The sequence below is a fragment of the Trematomus bernacchii genome, unplaced genomic scaffold (genome assembly GCF_902827165.1).
Source record: "Trematomus bernacchii unplaced genomic scaffold, fTreBer1.1, whole genome shotgun sequence".
NCBI classification, from domain to species: Eukaryota; Metazoa; Chordata; class Actinopteri; order Perciformes; family Nototheniidae; genus Trematomus; species Trematomus bernacchii.
The window spans coordinates 3,030,929-3,049,745 of record NW_022987739.1 but is presented as its reverse complement, the minus strand read 5'-3'; the positions used below and the strand labels follow the sequence as shown (position 1 = coordinate 3,049,745).

The window sequence follows — 18,817 nt, the reverse complement described above, 5'->3', positions numbered from 1 at the left end:
CACACGCCTCCTTAAAAGGTGAATTTAGCCATGGTCTCTGTAACTGTATATCAATTAAATATATAAAATGTTAGTAGGATGGCGGTCATTCAAAGCTAATTGAGAGACTTGCATTCTTCAACAAACCGACCACATGTTGATCAATGTATCTTATGGGGGACTTTTCCTCCGTTTAATATGTTACTTAAGAATAATAACTGAATTAACAAAATGCACTCAAAAGAAAAAGCACTTTTTGCAGAAAGACTTGTTTAAGAGTTTTATATTATTATATGTTGTACTACTTGCGTGTACAGTACTGATAATGTTAACACTGGTTGTGGTGTGCACATTATATACTGTTGGTCTTTAAAATGCATTACATTTTATTTGATAATCACGCTTTGTATCCTTATTTAAGATCTCAATGAAAAAGGGGCTACATGTGTTAAATGTTTCCCCTTAGAAGTAAAGTGCAAGTACCTTAATTAGAGTAGACGTAGCCTACTTGAGTAAATATAAAACAGTGGTATACTTTACCATTGTTAACACTAATTATGCTGCCTGCATGTGGTTAAAGTTAATTCAGGAGGCAGAGGACATTTTAATCAACAATATATGTTACAAGAACGGTTAGTTAGTAATTGCATGTATGACAATTAATGATGTATATGTGTTCATTATAACCTATACATTGATTTTTACCGTGCTTATTTTCTTAATCTCATATATTTGATCTTTATTTCATATAGTTTTGTATTCAATACGACCATAACATGGAATTAAAAAAGGAGAAAAATGATCAATACATATTTATACAGACATTATATTTTTCTTTTCCTCAAAGCTCAGATAAAGCCAGACAATGCATGTATTTCCTGAGGGAGGCGCGGTCACAGAGGACAGGGAAATATGAATTATGATCCGCCCTCTGGAGACAGAGCGACGGAGGAATCCTGGAGGAGAAAGAAAGAATAACAGCACTTTTACTCTGAAACTGGGCACCTTCACTTCTGGAAACAGACATGCGCTGGAAAAGTGAAGTAAAAGTCGAGTGCTGCGTTGTGAGCGAGACTGAAAACGGATCTGTGTTGTCCAACGATGAGGTGAGTTATGCCAATTAAACCCAGCCGGCTGTATTTCCTGTCAGCAGGTCGAGGTGTGAGTCAGTGTATAGCCTATAGATCGTGGAGGGGATTAAATATTAGTCGAAATTGCTTTACCAATTAAATTAAAGTGGGCTTCAGTCTGTCATTTAATCCGGCCTTCCACGGTGACAGCTCAGTATTTTCACAATTTGAAGAAATGTCGAAGAAAATTACCCCTCCCCTGAATTCTGCAATTAAAAACTCAAGTAGTTAATGAGACCTCTTCACCTTTTGCTTCACCGTTTGTGGCGAACATAGCCTTTTAATTGCTGTTATTAAAAAAATCAATCCGCCTTTCCCCGCTGCTTTTTGTTGTGCTTTTGATTGACACGTGAAATTGGCGTGTTGCGGTGTTTAACCACAGCCAACGAGCCGCGGCTGAATCACAAATGCAAATCTGAAGAACATAATGCACATAGGATAAGCATTAGCTCGAGTGTTGTCTGTTTATGTAAGTAATGACTATCCTTCTCTTTTAAATGTCATTTTGGTAATCGCCGGCGTTGTCATGGTGAAAAGTGAAAGGCATGATATTTATGGGAAGGGGCAGGGGGCATTTCAGGCAGCTGCAGCGGGACAGAGCTGCAGAATCTAACTTCCGTCATGTGTGAAGACTGCAGAGGAGACCAAGAGCTGCTAGGCAAATGCACTGAGGACAGGAGAGACATTATGGTAGGAAATCACTGCTGTAGCTCAAACTCGATTTATCTCCAAAAACAGATGGATTTATGACGGATACAGTTTTAAATACCCCACATTTTGGATCAATTTGGCTAACAAATATACGAATATTTCTCCTCCATGTAAGCGATTTTCAAATTAGCGTCTAAAAAAGAGCTAACTTTTTTTTTTGTTAGCTTATGTGGCTAGTTAATAAGAACAATTCACTTTGACTTTGTAAATGATTATGGCTGCTTATTTTATTCCGTAACTATTTTTGCACACTTGTAGAATCCTTTGTTTGTATTTAGTTGTCGGTCGATCTATTATAGTTTATTCCAATTGATTCTGTTATTTTCTATTGTGTTTTCTTTAGATACTTTATATAAATCTTATTAATGTGGATATGTATATTTGACTGTGAATGTTATTATAATGTTATTATATGTTTAAGTCATGCAAATGCATGTACATGCTGCTGTGAGAATACAATTTGGGATCACTAAATTATATATCTAATCTAACATAATCCTATCCATCTAATCTACATTTTAATTTTCTCTAAGGTTTGAATATATTGACACAAGAAAAACAAGTTGAATCCATAGGCTACAGTAGAGCCAGTACAACTAGGATCAGAAAATAGCTATTATTATAATAATGATTATTTTGTTTGCAGTGTTTTATGGTTATTGGCAGTAATCGGGTGCTCTGAGTTGTAACATGTTGCGCAGTCTGCGTCAGACTAACCGCAGTGTGATCCGCAGGGCGCGCCGGTGGAGGTTTTGGATGAGGACGCGTCGACGCTGCAGGCCATGGCATCGGCACCTCTGCTGGGGAGAGCTGTGTGCGCGAGCTGCAACGAGGAGATTGTGGATAAATATTTATTAAAGGTAAAAACAACTTTTTGCGCACTGTTTTCCATTTAACTTTAGATGTTCTTTCTTGTTTCCGTTTGGATATGTGTGTGTGTTTTAGAACTCACGCTGGTGTTCATGCGTGTACACAACGGGCCTGATTGATTTATGCCAATTTCTCCTGTCCATGCTGTATAGGTTAACGACTTGTGCTGGCATGTGCGCTGTCTCTCGTGCAGCGTGTGCCAAACTTCACTTGGCAGCCACACGAGCTGCTACATCAAAGAAAAAGAAGTGTTCTGTAAACTAGATTACTTCAGGTACGTGCATCCACTTTTATCCAGCGGCTCAAAATCGAATCTATATAGGCTAGGCTATATAATGACGTCACGTTATATATTATATTGCAAATTGAGGAATATCAAATCTATAATATTAATAATAACATTATGTCTATATACGTCATTTGCTTTGACTTGATATTTATTTTATAAATGTTCCAACTCTGCCGGTTTATTGTACAACAACAAAATTAACTCTTCATTATTACATATTTAAGATATATAGATCAAGAATAATTGTATTAATATTACACCATTATGTAAAATAATTCGTTACAAAAGAAGGAGACTCAAGACTAAATCTGAGTCACTTCTTTATTAATTAAATATAACAGGGCCTATTTATCTCAACATTTCACCAAGGCAGTCAGTTTTCCACATTTGTCCTGCAGGCTAAATAATGGAATAATTCTGCTGGATAATGCTATTTTTAATTGTATTCTCTGCCTAAAAAATATCTCTAACATAAATGCAAGTAAAATAATCGTAATCATACTTTAAATGCCAAAAACACTTGTTGAAATACTTCGGTGTTGAAGCAGTTAAATGCCCTCAGGCCGCTCCTGTATTTTACTGAGGGTTTACCGTGCTCACCCAACCCCCCCCCCCCTGCAGAAGATACGGGACGTGGTGCGCGTGCTGCGGCCGGAACATCCACTCCACAGACTGGGTCCGGCGGGCCAAGGGGAACGTGTACCACCTGGCCTGCTTCGCCTGCTTCTCCTGCAAGAGGCAGCTGTCCACCGGGGAGGAGTTCGCTCTGGTGGAGGAGAAGGTGCTCTGCAGGGTGCATTACGACTGCATGCTGGACAACCTGAAGCGGGCCGTGGAGAAGGGTGAGCCGGCCGGGGGGAGGGGGGGGACTCGGTCCTTATCCTGTTTTCTACGTTATGTCTATAACACATCTAGAGGCAATAGTATTACTTAAAGTCCAAGACGTTACTTTATTTTGTCAGAAAAATACCAATTTTCTGTTATTGTGAAAAACCATGTCCTTATCACAGAAGTATCTTATTATGGAAAAAATATCAGTCATTTATATTACTCTGAACCAGGATGTTGAATATGCATTTTTTTTTTAGATATATACTAACAAAATGTATATGTGAATGAATGAAAAAAGGCATCATTTTAGCCTACAACAACTTCATGTCCCAAGAATATTTATTTAAATGGAAGTGATTGGTTATAGTTTTTAATATTGTTATTGCATGCTGCTGTTTTTATTTAACAATTTCAACTGTATTATTATAATTCCATAAATGATCAGTTTATTTTTCTAAATGCTTTTTTATGTTGAACAGCTTTCAAAGACACTTACTGCATGATCACATCCCTTGTGAACGTGTTGCTTGTTTCATACTTTGTAAAAGAAAACCTATCTTTTGATTACATCAACTAACTGACTCAAAATGTTGTGTAGGTTGACTTCATTTCTTTAGTAAAGGTCTGCTCTAATTAAAATTGCCTACTTAGAAATAATTTAAAGGAAATATATATTTGAGCTACATTTTTGAAGATGTTTTAATATGAGATGTGCTCTTATTGTTGCAGGAAGCATTGTAAACATGGAGGGGGCTGTGCCCACCGAGCAGGAGATCAACCAGCCCAAACCCTCCAAGAGAGCGCGCACCAGCTTCACCGCCGACCAGCTGCAGGTTAACCTCCATCCTCACTTTTCACAGATAAACAATGATTATGCAATTCTGCTGGGAAAACACTGAATAATATATCATTTGGCCTAAAAATGAGCCCACGAATACATTCACCTTATCTCAAATTTGTGTAATCAAAATGTTGCTCCAGAGGATTAAACAAAAATAGGTATAATGTACATTTTAATAAACTACATGTCTTTTTCTTTCTTTATAATACTAAATGATATGGTTAATAAAGTATTATGTTGCATCCAGGAAACTATAAATCAATGTCAACCCTAATATTAAAGTATTTTTTATTCTCGTTATTCTGTAGAATTGTATTTTTGTCTTCCAACAACATGACTTGTGAACTGTAGTGACAAACCAAATGTGGGTCAAATCTCTACACAGCTCTTAAACATTCATTTCCTCACACCACAACAAAGCAAATCTGTGTGTGTTATTGACGTGTTTCTGTTTTACCTGTGAACATGCAGGTGATGCAGGGCCAGTTTGCTCAGGACAACAATCCAGACGCTCAGACGCTGCAGAAGCTGGCGGAGCAGACGGGTCTCAGCCGGAGAGTCATACAGGTCAGTGAGGAACGTGAGGGGGGAGATGGAGTTTGCAATATGGAAACATCTTGTTAAAACATTAAGGAAAACCAAAATAAAAAACATTTATTCTATATGCACAGGCTTTCTCCAAATGTAATAACATTTTTAATGTAAAGCATGTTTCAAAAACTATATTCTGCTGCAGTTTAATAAAAAAACAGCACATTTTATTCATAAATTGATCATATATTTTTAAATGTCAAATATTAATCAACAAAGTATTCAGTCTTGACATGAAGCTGTAATGGAGAACAAATAACTATGTTTGACCTTCTGAAATGTTGTGCAGAAGAACAATACAGCATAAAATAATAAGTAAGAATACCTTAAATGTACACTTTGAAACAATAAGTGAATAAATATTCTTAGTTATTTTCTATTTCTGGCACAAGGTTTATCATATTATAATAATCAGAACATTAACTATTTTTCAATTGTGTTATTTACATGGAAAATAAGGTAAACAAGTAAGTGTGTTCAAATAAGGTGTATCATTTAAATAATGTAAAACTATACAGAGTTGCTCAGCCTCACACACAGCTTCAGATCAATGGCTGTGAGACTTCAAACTAACTTTGAATGCTAGTAAAAGTTGATAGAGACATATGGTTTTACTCACCAGGTGCAGCTCCTCCACTGTCTGAGATCTCTTGGCAGCGAGATAAAGTCCTGCAGTTTACAAGCTTACAGAATTACTCACAGCATTAATATCGTGTGTCTTTTGGTTTATGTGTTTTGTGTGAACGGTAGATTGTTTGTTTTTATGATCCTACCAAAAGTGTTTGTCCCGTTAACTAACAGGTCTGGTTCCAGAACTGCCGAGCCCGCCACAAGAAGCATGTGAGCCCCAACCACGGCTCCAGCAACCCCATGTCCTCGCTGCAGTCCAGCCGCCTCTCGCAGCCCACCCTCACCCCCGAGGAGCTGCAGTACACAGCCTACGGGGGCCCGGAGGGGTCAATGCTCTCTGCACTACACTCCTTCATAGACAGTGAGCACCAGCCTTTTCATGACATTAACACGGTGTACTGTGGTTCACTGCTCACTATAAAGAACTACATGTCAAATTCATATTTTAATATTTGAAATATTATATTGATCTGGTTTATTTAAACAGGAGTTTATCTGCCAAGAGGCACTTAAAAAGGTTTCCCAAATTTCAACTTTTGGCAATTCCACAAAAAGAAGTGAGTGGTTACGTACCCCTCCAGCCAAAGACAAATATCAGCTTAGTTAATTTGCTAATGATTTGATGTTAAAAATCGAGTCCAAAGAAAAAAGTAGAGCATAGGATATTTTTTGAAAATGTCAGGATATAAGATGAACATTGAAAAATAAATACAGTTCAAATATTTTTTAAAGGAACTTTCTTCAAATGGCATTAGTGAATAAAGAGAATTGTGCAACATCTGAATTGGGAGGATGAATATAAAACATAATGGTCATACATAATTGACTACGTACACAGGTCACAGTAACCATCCCTGCTCATGAAATTAAATGAAACCAGAGGTTCCTGAATTGATTTCAATCCACTGTTGCTGTTTCATTAACAAAGACAAGAGAGGCTTAATGATGACGCTGAAGCTTTTACTAATGTCTTAATAGAAAGATCTATTTATATATAATTTATAATGACTGCAGTGCTCTCTGTGTGCCCGCAGTACACTCCCCTCCATCAATGTTTCAACCGCTGCTGCCAGCCCACGCCATGACCTCCCTGCCTGTGTCTCACGCCTGAGACACACACACACACACACACACACACACACACACACACACACACACACACACCAGTATTCAGGTCTCTATGGTAAATATAGTTTGATTTTAAGTGAACCATCAAACGTGTTTTTCTTGAACAGCCAGTGATTTATTAAATGTCGACATTCTTTGAATACACTTATTTCACTGTTAAGCACAATATGGTTGACTATAATTTATTTGTACTGTATAATGTGGAAATGAAAAGGTTTCCGTGTACCTCAGTGGATTGTGGCAGATGATATGACATCATCAAATCATCTGTTTGTGTAGTTGGTGACAGTTTGACCGGGCTACTCTAAGTGGAAGCCACCCGACCCAAAATGTCAAATCGTTATGAAGGTTGTACAGTTGTGTTTGAATATTGCAATTAATTAATTTATTGTATGTGAAGTGTTTTTGAAAATAAATGTCTAATTTTACAAAACCGGGACTAATTATTAAGAAAACATCATTTTCTGATCCAGTGACATCTGACATGTTGGATGTGCATATTAAGAGAATAGAGGATAGTAAAAACATAGTAGAAATACTATTTATTGATAAAAACAGAAACATTTATATTTGATGTAATATAATCTGTTAAAAAAAACACATGCAACCGTAACGTTATAAATAAATATAAAACAGAGGCACTTATACTGTCAGCTTTGTGCACAAAGGAGCCACAATAAATAACACCATTTGCAGTATTGACAGGTTTGAGCACTGCATCTTTAGAGTTTGACTTTTAAGAGTTTGCGGTTAGAAAAGTGACGCACGTAATGAGGAGAGGAGCTGCACTTGTGTCTACTTGTTGACTGTGGTTGACCAAAAGAATCCAATTTTCAGACATGGAAGGGGGGAGGCATATAAAAGCAGCTTTTACTTCTGTTATCAGATCTTAGGTATCCACCCTCATGGGAATGAAACCCGACCTGTTGCATGATGTAAAGATCCACAATTCAACTGGAGGAATACAAGTTTTTCAGTATAAAAAGGAATAAAGGCAGACGTTATATGGCACACTGAGCACCACAGGAATCGTTTCTCTCCTTTCAGACACTGAAGCACAGTTGTTTTGCTTTTACTGAATTGTTACATTGTACGTGTCCCAGCGTGTTCAGCTAAACGGCGGCACAGGGTGTGTGAGCCTGGCGCTGTCACTCTGAGGCACCATGAGAGCAGGTTTCCACATTTGACAAACACGGTACAAAGACTCATGAGTCTCATCTCAAAGATCTAAAGGTGAGCATCACATTAATGTAGAAAACCTCACCATAAGTTGGATGTGTGTGAAACTGCCAAAAGCTGTGTCACTTGTGTATTTCAGTCACAACCTGGTGACACCCAAACCTGCCAATAACTCATTTAACATACAACATATTCAAGCTTTACTTAGAATCTTATCAAAACAGACTGTATCTTCCACATTACTGGCGCACCAGTGTTACAAACAGTCATGCAAACTGACCTGACATCAGCATGCTTCTAATGCCAGAGATGTGCTTATACTTCAGAAAGCAGCCAATGTAAAATATAGGGCAAGTTGTCTTTTAAAACCATCTTTAAAAAAAAAAAGAAGTTCTGCCTGACTACTGCCTCAATTGAACTCACTAATACTATTTGAGGTAAGCTCCAATTTGGACCAACAGAGCACCCATAGAAACAAAAGGATTCAACACTGTACAATGAAGTTCATAACTCCATCAAGAAATGTTGGTATTATGTTTTGTTCTATAATCAAGGGGATACTCTACCTAGATCTTTTTTGATGGAAGCAAAGTTTGAAGCTTCTTGCTTCATCAGAGAAGTGGGTTCAACTGCAGGTTTATGTTTTATGCTGTTGAAAATTAGTAATATTGGTGTGCATTGTGAGTATGACACTTTTTAAAGCATTTAAAAAAATTAGGGACTCTTTAAGACGAGACAATTTTGGTTGCGTCCCACAAATAGACATGTTAAACATCTAAGAACACGTGTAAGGTTCTGCGTTGTAGACTGGTCTGACACACGCTGCAGCATATCCTTCTACTTCACCTTTTATTCCTACATCCAACTGCTGCTGACTATCACTCTAACACGTTCTTTTATGAATGTCAGGAAAGCATCTTAAAATAAAATTAATGTAGCTGCAAGATGCAATTAGACACTCAATGTGGCAATTCTACAAAAAAGGCCCTTAAAGCGTGAAGCACTTTGAAATGCTCTGCCATTATGTCCTTGACAGTTAAAGATGAAAACAGTGGACACTTATCTGATTCTCAATGTGAGACAAATTGAGGTAAAAAAACATGTGATAACACAATACATAGACGAGCTGACGTCTAACCATTTCATGGAAAAACGAGTTCAATCACCAGCACATCAACACCACAACAACAGTATACATAACACACGTTAATGAGTGGCGCCATCCAGTGGTGGGAACCGGCAACTACAAGAGTTATACGAACAAAAACTGCTGATGTTTAGCACAATCTCAATAAAGAAAGAAATCACTCATTCCAATAGGAACTTATGTGAAGTATGACTGTGGCTGTAACAAACACACCCATATATACATCAGTTAAAACTATAAAATAAAAAATATAAATATTTACAAGAACTTGGTGTTGCTTGTACACCGTTGAATATAAAAACAACAAACTGACTTTTGAAGTTAAATATCAAAACACATTACTCATCATACTTTAGGAGCATGTGATTGGATCTAATTATTACAGTTGCAACATTTTTTTAATTAGAGTGTACGGCTGCAACTTGTGAACACTTAAATTATATTTGGCAAAGTCATTATTGCCACATGGGCTTGTACCATGCTTTGGCGAATGAACTTGAGCTTTTCTCCTTCCCCCACCTTTTTATTTTCTCTACTTCATTCTCTCGGCGTCTCTACGTTTTTCTTCTTGAGGATTTTCTTCAGGGATTTGGTCATGTAGTAGGGCCGGAGAGGAGAGCCGTCGTGCGCCTCCAGATCCCACACTAGGAGGCAGCAGTAGCAAAATGTTAAAAACTGCAATGGAAATCGCACTGGACAATACTTAAACCATTCATTTTTATTCCAAAAAATGTATTCACATTTTCATTGATAAAAAAAATTCTTCTATACAAAAAAACCACTGAATAACCTCCAGATAGATGCGTGTATTATACTTAGTATTAAAACAGCAATACATCTGAACCATACCAATAAAAAAGTTACCAAAAATGGCTTTGACATCCTTTTATAAACTGTATCGCAAAAGGTTCCTTGTGTTAGGTCTATAACCACAGAATAAGAGGAACATTTTTTTTCTCACAACTAGGCACATGAACTAGTGGCTGCATTCAAACGCTTCCTGAAAACTGCCAGGTCTTGTTCAAATACATTTTTTAAACCATGAATGTCTTTTGAAGTCTTGACCTCCCACACAGTCTCCGTCTTGTTTACAGTACATCTATGAGCATAATGGAAACTTGGAAATGATTGCAACCTTTTTCTTAAATGGTGTAAAATAACCTGTTTTTCCTAGTGCAGAATTATACACCATTTTTGGATCTGTGCGTTTGTGATATATAAATACGGTGGAACAAAAGCAACCTATAAAATCAATGGTAAACATCCACAGCCAGCAACATAATCATGCTTGACAGAAGAAATAAAACACATGGTTCTTTTCCCATATGTGAAAGTGCATACAAAACATGATTTTACACTAGAGGACCAAAGTGCGACAAGAGGGTGTCCCATAACTCCACCACGTTGTCATGGTGAAGCCTTATGCCATAGTCTATCAGGGGCATCTGTACATCTTAAGGTCCTTATGTTCGTTTGGGGGGAAAATGTTCATATTTTATTTATATCGGCCTATGCGTTAGTCCTGCGAGTTAACATGTACCCTCTCAGTAAGGCAGAGGTCAGCAGAGAATACAGAGAAGAAAAAGAAAATAGGCGTGGCAGAAAAAAAGGCAAGTATCTGAGTTGGCTCGAGAGATGAAGTAAACTGGTCTTCTTTAGTCCGCCGTGCCTTTTCTGGGTGGAACTGAAGTGAAAGCATGTCCTTTCATGTCCAGGCCATCCCTGACCAGGCTGGGATGCATCCAGTTTTGATGTTTAGCCCTACAGTACTTGCTCTCAAACGTCCAGACCCCCACACATACAGAAGATATGGAGAAGTGAGTGAGAGTCAGCAGTTTAGTTTTGGCCGCACATCGCTCAAGAGGCAGCGCATGATTTGGAACCCTCCTCTCCTTTGCGCAGGATCTTGTGCAGGCCAGGAGACATGTAGTAGGGCCTGAAGGAAGAACCATCATTCCTCTCCAGGTCTTCACCTGAGACCAGGTCCCAGCACGGGAGAGCAGGAGGAGCAGGAAGAGCAGACAGTGACAGACAGACAGAAAAAGCAAAGCAAAGACTTAGTAGAGAGAAATCATTGAAAAGAGCATGCAAGAATTAGAACTGAATGAGCAAGAATCAGTTTCAGTTGTTATAAGAGCCAGTTTTAAAGAGGGAAAGAGTTACATTCAGCTGCTGACAGGCTACTTGACATTTAACCATCATAGCAGCGCTTATTTCATGTAGTCATATTCCCGCACTATGTCATGCAAAGCTCTGAAAAAAAACAGCATACTTACAAAAGCACAGGAACAACGTGTCCACGCACATGGCATAGACATTAAAAAATCCATGCGCAATCATGTAGGATCCAAATATCACCGTCTGAAAAGATCATACGGTCGTAGTCAGTATGCTACGTTGTCAACATTGTTATGCAATTCTGTTTTATAAGGCATTCCAACAAACACCAGGAACATCAGGACAATACGGACCACTGAGTCATAAATATTTTAACAAAAGCAAATACCCTGTGCAATAACGCAATCTGAACTAAATGAATACAATTAATATAAATGCAGTCCAGCAACTTTCCACAACTGAGAAAATGTTTAAAACTCAGTGAGCATCGATCTATGCCACACATCAGTGAAATATATCAGTTGTTATTGCTGGTATGATTACTCATTAAAACATTTAAATTCCTTACCACAAGGGGGACCCAGTAGTAATTTAGGGATGGCACCTCCTCTTGAATGACTGGTATTTTACGTGTGAAGAAGAAAAATGCAAGAACACCTGCAAAAAAAAACATTGGAGTCTATTTTCTTGTCAAATCTTTAAAGTGATACTTAACAAATATTTTAAGAACAAACATTTAAGGGATTTTAGACTAATTGTCCAAGACGCTTGCAGCAGCACAAATACCTCTAACAGGGTAAATATTAAGGGCCTACAAACACACATATTTGTTCTGGAACAATCAGATCACTAAATCTGGACATAGACGAGTGGTATAATATAACTAGGATTCATGTTGATTAATGTTTAAATTATTATTTCATCATTTAAATTGAATTTAAGGCCTTCTTAAATTGAATGTCAGAGATTTACTTCTTTTCACTGACCGGCAGACGACCTGTGCAACAGTCAATTTCAACTTATAATGACACAAACTGAACAGAAATAGAGTATGGCAGATATAAACAGCTGGCTGCGCGCAGCTTCGCGACTAATCCAGTCGGAGCCGCAGGCTTACTCGTTCTCCAGGAGCTGTGGCCGGCTGCGCAGAAACTTAGATCGGACAGGTTGGTGTCGGCTTGGTCGGGCAGGCGCAGGGCGTGAAGGTCCTGCCGTATCTAGACGACTGGCTGGTCTGCGCGCCGTCCCCGCCTCAAGTGGCCCAGGATACGGCGCTCCTTTTATCTCACGAAGCCCGGTTGGGTCTAACAGTAAACACCGGGAAGAGTTGCCTAGACCCCTCCCAACAGGTCACTTACCTGGGGATGGTCCTAGATTCAGTCGCCATGAGGGCCTAGCTGACACCTCGTCATGCGGACGACATTTCCCACCTTCTTCCCATCTTCAGGCTGGGCAAGAGGGTGCCTTACATTCATTTCCTCCGGCTCTTGGGCAGACTGACGGCTGCCTCAGCCGTTGTGCCCTTAGGCCTGCTGTCGCTGCGCCCCATGCAGATGTGGCTGAACAGCCTTCACTTGGACGCCAAGTGGCACAGGCACAGGAGAGTCAGGGTGTTTCAGCGGTGCCTCCACTCTCTGTCCCGCTGGAGGGACAGGGCCTATCTTCTGATGGGCGTGCCCATGGGCGCCATCCCATCCCGCAGGGAGACTGTCACTGTGGATGCATGTCTCTCAGGGTGGGGTGCGGTGTGGCAGGGCAGGACTGCTCAGGGTCAGTGGTCTGCCCAGGAAGGTGCACGCCATATCAACGTGCTAGAGCTTCGGGCTGTGCTGCTTGCACTCATGCACTTTTTACCCCAACTGGCGGGCAAGCATGTGCTCGTTCGTTCCGACAACATGTCCGCTGTGGCCCAAATCAACCACCAGGGGGGCACCAGGTCCGCACAGCTGCTCCGGGTTTCACAGAGCCTCTTGTCTTGGGCCCCCGCCTGGCCAGTCTGCGGGCAGTCTTTCTACCAGAAGACCAGAATCAGGTCTCAGATTTCCTCTCTCTGCACAAGCCTCCGGAGTGGAGGCTTTATCCAGAGGTGGTGGAGACAATTTGGAGCCTTTTCGGCAGGGCCGAGGTGGACCTCTTTGCCTCAGAAGAGTCGAGGCACTGACCCCTCTGGTTCTCCTGGGCAGAGGTGACCAGCCCGATGGGTCAGGAGCGGACGCTCTGACACGACTGGCCAGACAGGAGACTGGCCAGACAGTCTCCTGTATGCCTTCCCGCCACTGCCTCTGATACTACAGACGCTTCAGAGGGTCTTTACTCAGGGGCACAGGCTCCTTCTGGTCGCCCCCCGCTGGCCGGGGAGAGTTTGGTTCCCACTGCTGCACAGTCTCTGCTGCAGCCCACCATGGCGTCTCCCCGACAGGAAGGACCTTCTGTCACAGCTCAGGGGTCAGATCTGGCATCCCGACCCTCACCGCCTTCAGCTTTGGGCTTGGCCTCTGCGGGGCCAACCCGCTGTTGAGCATTTTCACGGCATCTGTCAGGGAAACTATCCTGAATGCCAGAGCACCATCCACTCGAGCGCAGTATGAGTGCAAATGGAAGCTCTTCTCCCACTGGTGTTTGGGTAAGGCTGAGAATCCGGGGCATTGCTCTGTGGCCACCATTCTAGAGTTAATAATAATAATAATAAATTCGATTTGTAAAGCACCTTTCATTGCTAACAGCAATCCCAAGGTGCTACAGGAGGCATAATAAAAACAAACAAAAGTTTAATCAAAAGCTTTTTTTAAAAGAAAGGTTTTTAGGCCTTTCTTGAAGGCGTCAGTGGTCTGTGGAGTCCTCAGGTGGTCTGGGAGGGAATTCCACAGGTGAGGAGCAGCTGCACAGAAAGCCCGATCCCCCATTGTGCAGAGTTTGATCCTCGGGGGGCGAAGCCGATGGTTGGTTGTGGAGCGGAGGTTGCGTGTGGAGGTTTGTGATGTGAGAAGTTCCTTCAGTAGTGCGATCTTGTATTCGATCCTGAATGAGACAGGAAGCCAGTAGAGGGAATGAAGAACGGGTGTGATGTGGTTGTATTTTCTCACCCTCATCAGGATCCTAGCGGCACTGTTCTGTACGTATTGGAGCTTCTAAAGGCTCCCGCTAGGAGTCCCGATGAGGAGAGCGTTGCAGTAATCGAGCCTTGAGGAGACGAAGGCATGGACCAGTTGTTCAGCATCTGACAGGGAGAGTGTGGGACGGAGTTTTGCAATGTTCCTGCAGTCCCTTCTGGATAGTGGACGTTCTCACTCCACTTTGAAGGTTTATATGGCTGCTATCTCTGCCCGACATGTTGGAGTCAAAGGCGCCACGGTCGGGCACCACAGGTTGGTGTCCCTCTTCCTGAGAGGGGCTTTACGGCAGCGTCCCCCTAGCACCCCGAGGGCTCCGGCTTCGGACCTGCCCCTAGTGCTGGATGCCCTATCATCTCCTCCCTTCGAGCCCCTGGCCCAGGTGGGGCTTAAGTGGCTGTCCTTGAAGGCAGCATTTCTGCTTGCCATAACCTCAGGGAAGCAAGTTGGAGAGCTACATGCCCTCTCCGTGAGCGATACATGCCTGAGGTGGAACTCCGATGGCTCGGGTGTTGCCCTCTGGCCGAATGTGGCGTTCCTGCCCAAGGTGCTTCCACTAGCCCACTCCAATCGGCCTATCCAGCTGGCACGCTTTAACATTCCACAGGAGAGCGGCACGCCTGAGTTGCTGTGCCCTGTGCGTGCCCTAAGGGCGTATATTGATGCTACGGCCTGTATACGGCGGTCAGAGCAGCTCTCTGTTTGCCACTAGGAAGGGTCGTGCTCTCTATAAACAGCGGCTGTCCCACTGGGTTGTCGATGCCATCTCACATGCCTATGGGGCCAGTGGCCGCCCCCCGCCATCAGGGCTGAGATGCCACTCTACAAGGAGCATCTCAACATCTCGGGCTGCCCCTGGAGACCATCTGTGCCACGGCGTCGTGGGCGTCTTCTGGCACATTCTCCAGGTTTTTAATCGGGTTAATGTCGCCACCCCCCACCCTTTGGGCGTGGTCCTGTTGCCGAGCTCCGCTGCTTCCAGCTAGGTAAGTAAGTGCTTGGATTCTTCATGACATTGTTGATATAAGACCTCCAGTGCTAAAGCACCGCCAGAGTATCCTGTCACTCAGAATTATTGTGTGCTCGCGATAAGATTCTGGGAACAGATCCTCTGACGACACCGGCATATACATACATACATAGCCGGTGTCACGTGGGTCACAGGTGACTTTGTTGTTATTGGTACTCGAGCTGCGCATGCGCGTGATGGACATATGCAGTGCTAAAGCACCGCCTCTTGCGGTCATCCGGGACTCATAGAACCATAGTTACAGACGTAACTATCGATATCTCACTCTGTCTGTCACTTCACAAACTGCAGGTGACATGCAACTCACCAACACTTCCTGAAATAAGCAGTTTTCCCAAGAAAAGCAGAAAGTCTGTCACATTGTCCAGGACAGCCACCCTGCAGAGGACACAGAGAGAACAAAGTGGTGGAGAGACACAGACACAAGAAAAAAAGACAAGTTAATGTCATGCACAGACACGTAGAGTGCACCCAAAATAACGACATGATAAGTAGGGTAATTAGGAATAATGTGCAGCTGCTTGAAACACGGATTACTTGATTGTTTCACTAACTTACATACAGTGAATACACACCATTTTTGTTGTTTTATAATCTAAATATATTTTCTTTTCCTTGGTCTGACATGTTAACGGAGATTGTCTCAACAGCAGTTCATCTGTACAATAGATCTTACACAGAACTATAAGAAAGGCCTTACCGAATAATGTTCCTCATCAAAAGGAAGAAAGCATCCTTGGAAGAGGTGCAGAAGTTCTTTCCATATATTGCTATCTGTTGATGAGACAAAAGTAAAGTAATAACACATTGAACCAGGTTACAGGTTATTCAAGTGCAAAATGAAATGGAATCTTGCAGTAAATCGGTCCGAAGCAGGTGTTTCTTAACTCACCATGATGTATGCATTTCTGTTCATGAACTTGATGAAGTCCTCCAGGCACCAGAAGCAGCATTTGAGACAGCAAAGCAGGAATCGAGCACATGAGTTTTCAGAACCTGGGAAAACATTATTGACCATCAACACCCCATTTGACATGGACATTTGATTATTTTAGAAAGGTTAGTATTTTTTAAGTTAGACAGCTTACCTTTCAGTCTGGTATGCACATACTCGAGAACTATCCGGATCATCTGCACCACAGCGAGGATCAGAGAACCGAAGGCAAGAGAACCTGTGTGATAGCTAAGACACCAGAAAACCGAATAGTATAAAAGACATTTCCATTCAAATCTTAGTAGTTTCAATCATGGATGTATAATAAGAACTGGATACAGCGTGGGAGGCGGGGCCTCGTTCATTCCTATGAGAGTTGCTCATTGGCGCATGAAGACAAAATGGCCCAACTTTTGAGAGAGCGAAACGTCACGAAAGTATTCATATAATCATATAATCCGTTCTTATTGTGCATCCATGGGTAAAGGTAAAACTCATGTAGTACTGAAGGTCCCGTGGGTTAGATCCGCGTTCATAATGCCGAGGAAAATAACTCTCAGAATAACGTTATTAGCACATTTTACAACTTGAGGACCGAATGTTTTTAATAAGGGCTATACAAATGTTCATACTGGGTAGTTTATTTAGTTAAAAAAAAATTATCCAACGATTTACAGACGTCTCTTTCCCAATGTTAGTCAATGGGAAAAAGTCTTAGCGACTGATACGGAAGTGTAGTACCGCCGTTTGGCCACAACAAATATTTTCCTCAGAGTCTGGCGCACTTCCTGGGGGCTTGGTTTCAATAGATGCTTTTTTTTTTTTTTTTTAAATGACATGACTGATTTTTTTTTATTAACTAAAGCAGGTAAATCCCAAATGTTACTAATTCAAATGTTTGGGGTAAAGACATATTTTTACAGCAGTGGACAATTGACATGTACAAAGGTGACCTGTAACAGCTCCGTACCGTATGGCTCGGCTGAAGGAGGAGTAGAGGGGGCTCACTGGGATGTTGTCGGGCTTCTTCAGGGCCCAATAGTAGGACGCGAAGGCCCCGGCCAGGGTGCACTGTCCCAGAGCGATGGTGAAGTTGACCAGCCAGAGGAACATGAACAGGTTACACAGGTGGAGCACCAGGATGTAGCGGTGGTACATGGTCTCCCCACCGTAGAAGGCAAACATGCATTGGGCTCCGGGGCACACTTTGGTAATATTGGTCTCACTGAAGGTCTGAAAAGATGCAACACAATTTGAACTTAATAATGTGATTTGCCTTATTGTTTCAGTTGCATCCAATTCATAAAAAGGCAAACTATTCAAATACACTTTTTTATCTCCTCTGTTTTGCATGCTACTGAATAATCTGTTAATGTATCTCTTTGAGGTAATCCTGCCTTTATTAAAGCTTGTGTGACCACATCAATCATACATCTTTGTTGACTCTCACAATATCCCACACACACCAAGCAGGCAGGATGATGAATAACATGTGTCAAATTAAATAGTTCAAAGCCGTCACTGACTAACTCTATTTACATTAGAGCCTTAGAGATTGATTCTTCAAGCTCACTGCCAGCTATCAGATTTCACTTGTAGGCAATTATAAGAAGCTATTACATTTGCTCTGATTGATTACAGTCTGACCAAGACATATTTGACAGAGATAGAAGTGGCAGAGATATTACACATTAACAAAAATAACAGTTACACCAGTGATTTTCCAGAAAATGGACGTTAGAGAGTGAGGGACTAACGTTTGGGCTGCATGTGAGGTTGGCATACATGCATTTATCGTCAGCAGGTGTGACCTTGTAGACTGCATTACCAGATGATGCTAAGAAGCTGAGGGAAAACTAGTTAAGGGCAACACAGATGGAATATTTCTTAGTACTTTCTATACATTTGACATACAATAATCCATCTTGTGCATCCAGACTTTACAGTGTAAGATCTATGTCTAATGACACAAGATGTTTCCATATTGCTCTTGCTTTTAAAAACATAAAGCACAAGGGGAAATAAGCACAATTTTCTAAAACTGCATCATCTATAGCAGTGCATGATCTGTTTAGTGACATGTTTTTTTTATACATTATCATTAACGAAGACTGCACACACAGAAGTCTCTGGGGGAAACAGTTCATCAAATCACCAACAGTTTAGAAGGATACACTGCTGTGACGGCCCAGTAAGCGATGCAGATGGCCAGGAGGAGAAAGGTGATGATGGGGTAAAAGAGAGTGGACATGACGTAGCTGATGGCCCTAGTTGTAAGAAAGATAAAAAAAAAATTTAA

General features: G+C 41.4%; 2 protein-coding genes across 9 annotated transcripts in view; one reads left to right on the top strand and one right to left on the bottom strand.

The window, feature by feature from the left end:
• Positions 1 to 949: 949 nt before the first annotated feature.
• LOC117495930 (LIM/homeobox protein Lhx8) lies at positions 950 to 7,440 on the top strand. Of its 5 annotated transcripts, none has more exons than XM_034147539.1 (8): positions 950 to 1,085; positions 2,555 to 2,680; positions 2,843 to 2,964; positions 3,601 to 3,821; positions 4,540 to 4,643; positions 5,123 to 5,218; positions 6,044 to 6,233; positions 6,907 to 7,440. In XM_034147539.1, the coding sequence occupies exons 1-8, from the start codon at positions 1,005 to 1,007 to the stop codon at positions 6,981 to 6,983; spliced, it is 1,017 nt and encodes a 338-aa protein (XP_034003430.1). In that variant the 5' UTR covers positions 950 to 1,004; the 3' UTR covers positions 6,984 to 7,440. The 5 variants fall into 5 exon arrangements, with proteins under 5 accessions (XP_034003430.1, XP_034003425.1, XP_034003426.1 ...); XM_034147536.1 differs by adding an exon at positions 1,678 to 1,799 and having other exon boundaries at positions 1,012 to 1,085; positions 6,044 to 7,440; XM_034147538.1 differs by adding an exon at positions 1,672 to 1,799 and having other exon boundaries at positions 1,012 to 1,085; positions 6,044 to 7,440.
• Positions 7,441 to 7,525: 85 nt separating this feature from the next.
• slc44a5b (solute carrier family 44 member 5b) overlaps positions 7,526 to 18,817 on the bottom strand; it is a 38,351-nt gene continuing 27,059 nt past the window's right edge. For 2 of the 4 annotated variants that reach the window (XM_034147531.1, XM_034147533.1), the window contains 10 exons: positions 18,693 to 18,785; positions 18,276 to 18,363; positions 17,489 to 17,751; positions 16,673 to 16,767; positions 16,477 to 16,580; positions 16,285 to 16,358; positions 15,892 to 15,962; positions 12,013 to 12,101; positions 11,603 to 11,687; positions 7,526 to 9,970 (listed from right to left, as the gene is read on the bottom strand). In XM_034147531.1, the coding sequence (XP_034003422.1) occupies positions 9,864 to 9,970; positions 11,603 to 11,687; positions 12,013 to 12,101; positions 15,892 to 15,962; positions 16,285 to 16,358; positions 16,477 to 16,580; positions 16,673 to 16,767; positions 17,489 to 17,751; positions 18,276 to 18,363; positions 18,693 to 18,785 (1,069 nt within the window). In that variant the 3' untranslated portion in view covers positions 7,526 to 9,863. Of the gene's footprint in view, positions 9,971 to 10,066; positions 11,300 to 11,602; positions 11,688 to 12,012; positions 12,102 to 15,891; positions 15,963 to 16,284; positions 16,359 to 16,476; positions 16,581 to 16,672; positions 16,768 to 17,488; positions 17,752 to 18,275; positions 18,364 to 18,692; positions 18,786 to 18,817 lie in introns of those variants that run through there. The other 2 variants (XM_034147530.1, XM_034147532.1) reach the window with 1 other exon arrangement.

Coding starts and splice junctions, on each gene's coding strand:
- LOC117495930 (XM_034147534.1), top strand. CDS start 1,005: ATGCGCTGGAAAAGTGAAGTAAAAGTCGAGTGCTGCGTTGTGAGCGAG. Junction 1,086..2,554: donor CTGTGTTGTCCAACGATGAG/GTGAGTTATGCC, acceptor TGTGATCCGCAG/GGCGCGCCGGTGGAGGTTTT. Junction 3,822..4,539: donor GAAGCGGGCCGTGGAGAAGG/GTGAGCCGGCCG, acceptor TTATTGTTGCAG/GAAGCATTGTAAACATGGAG.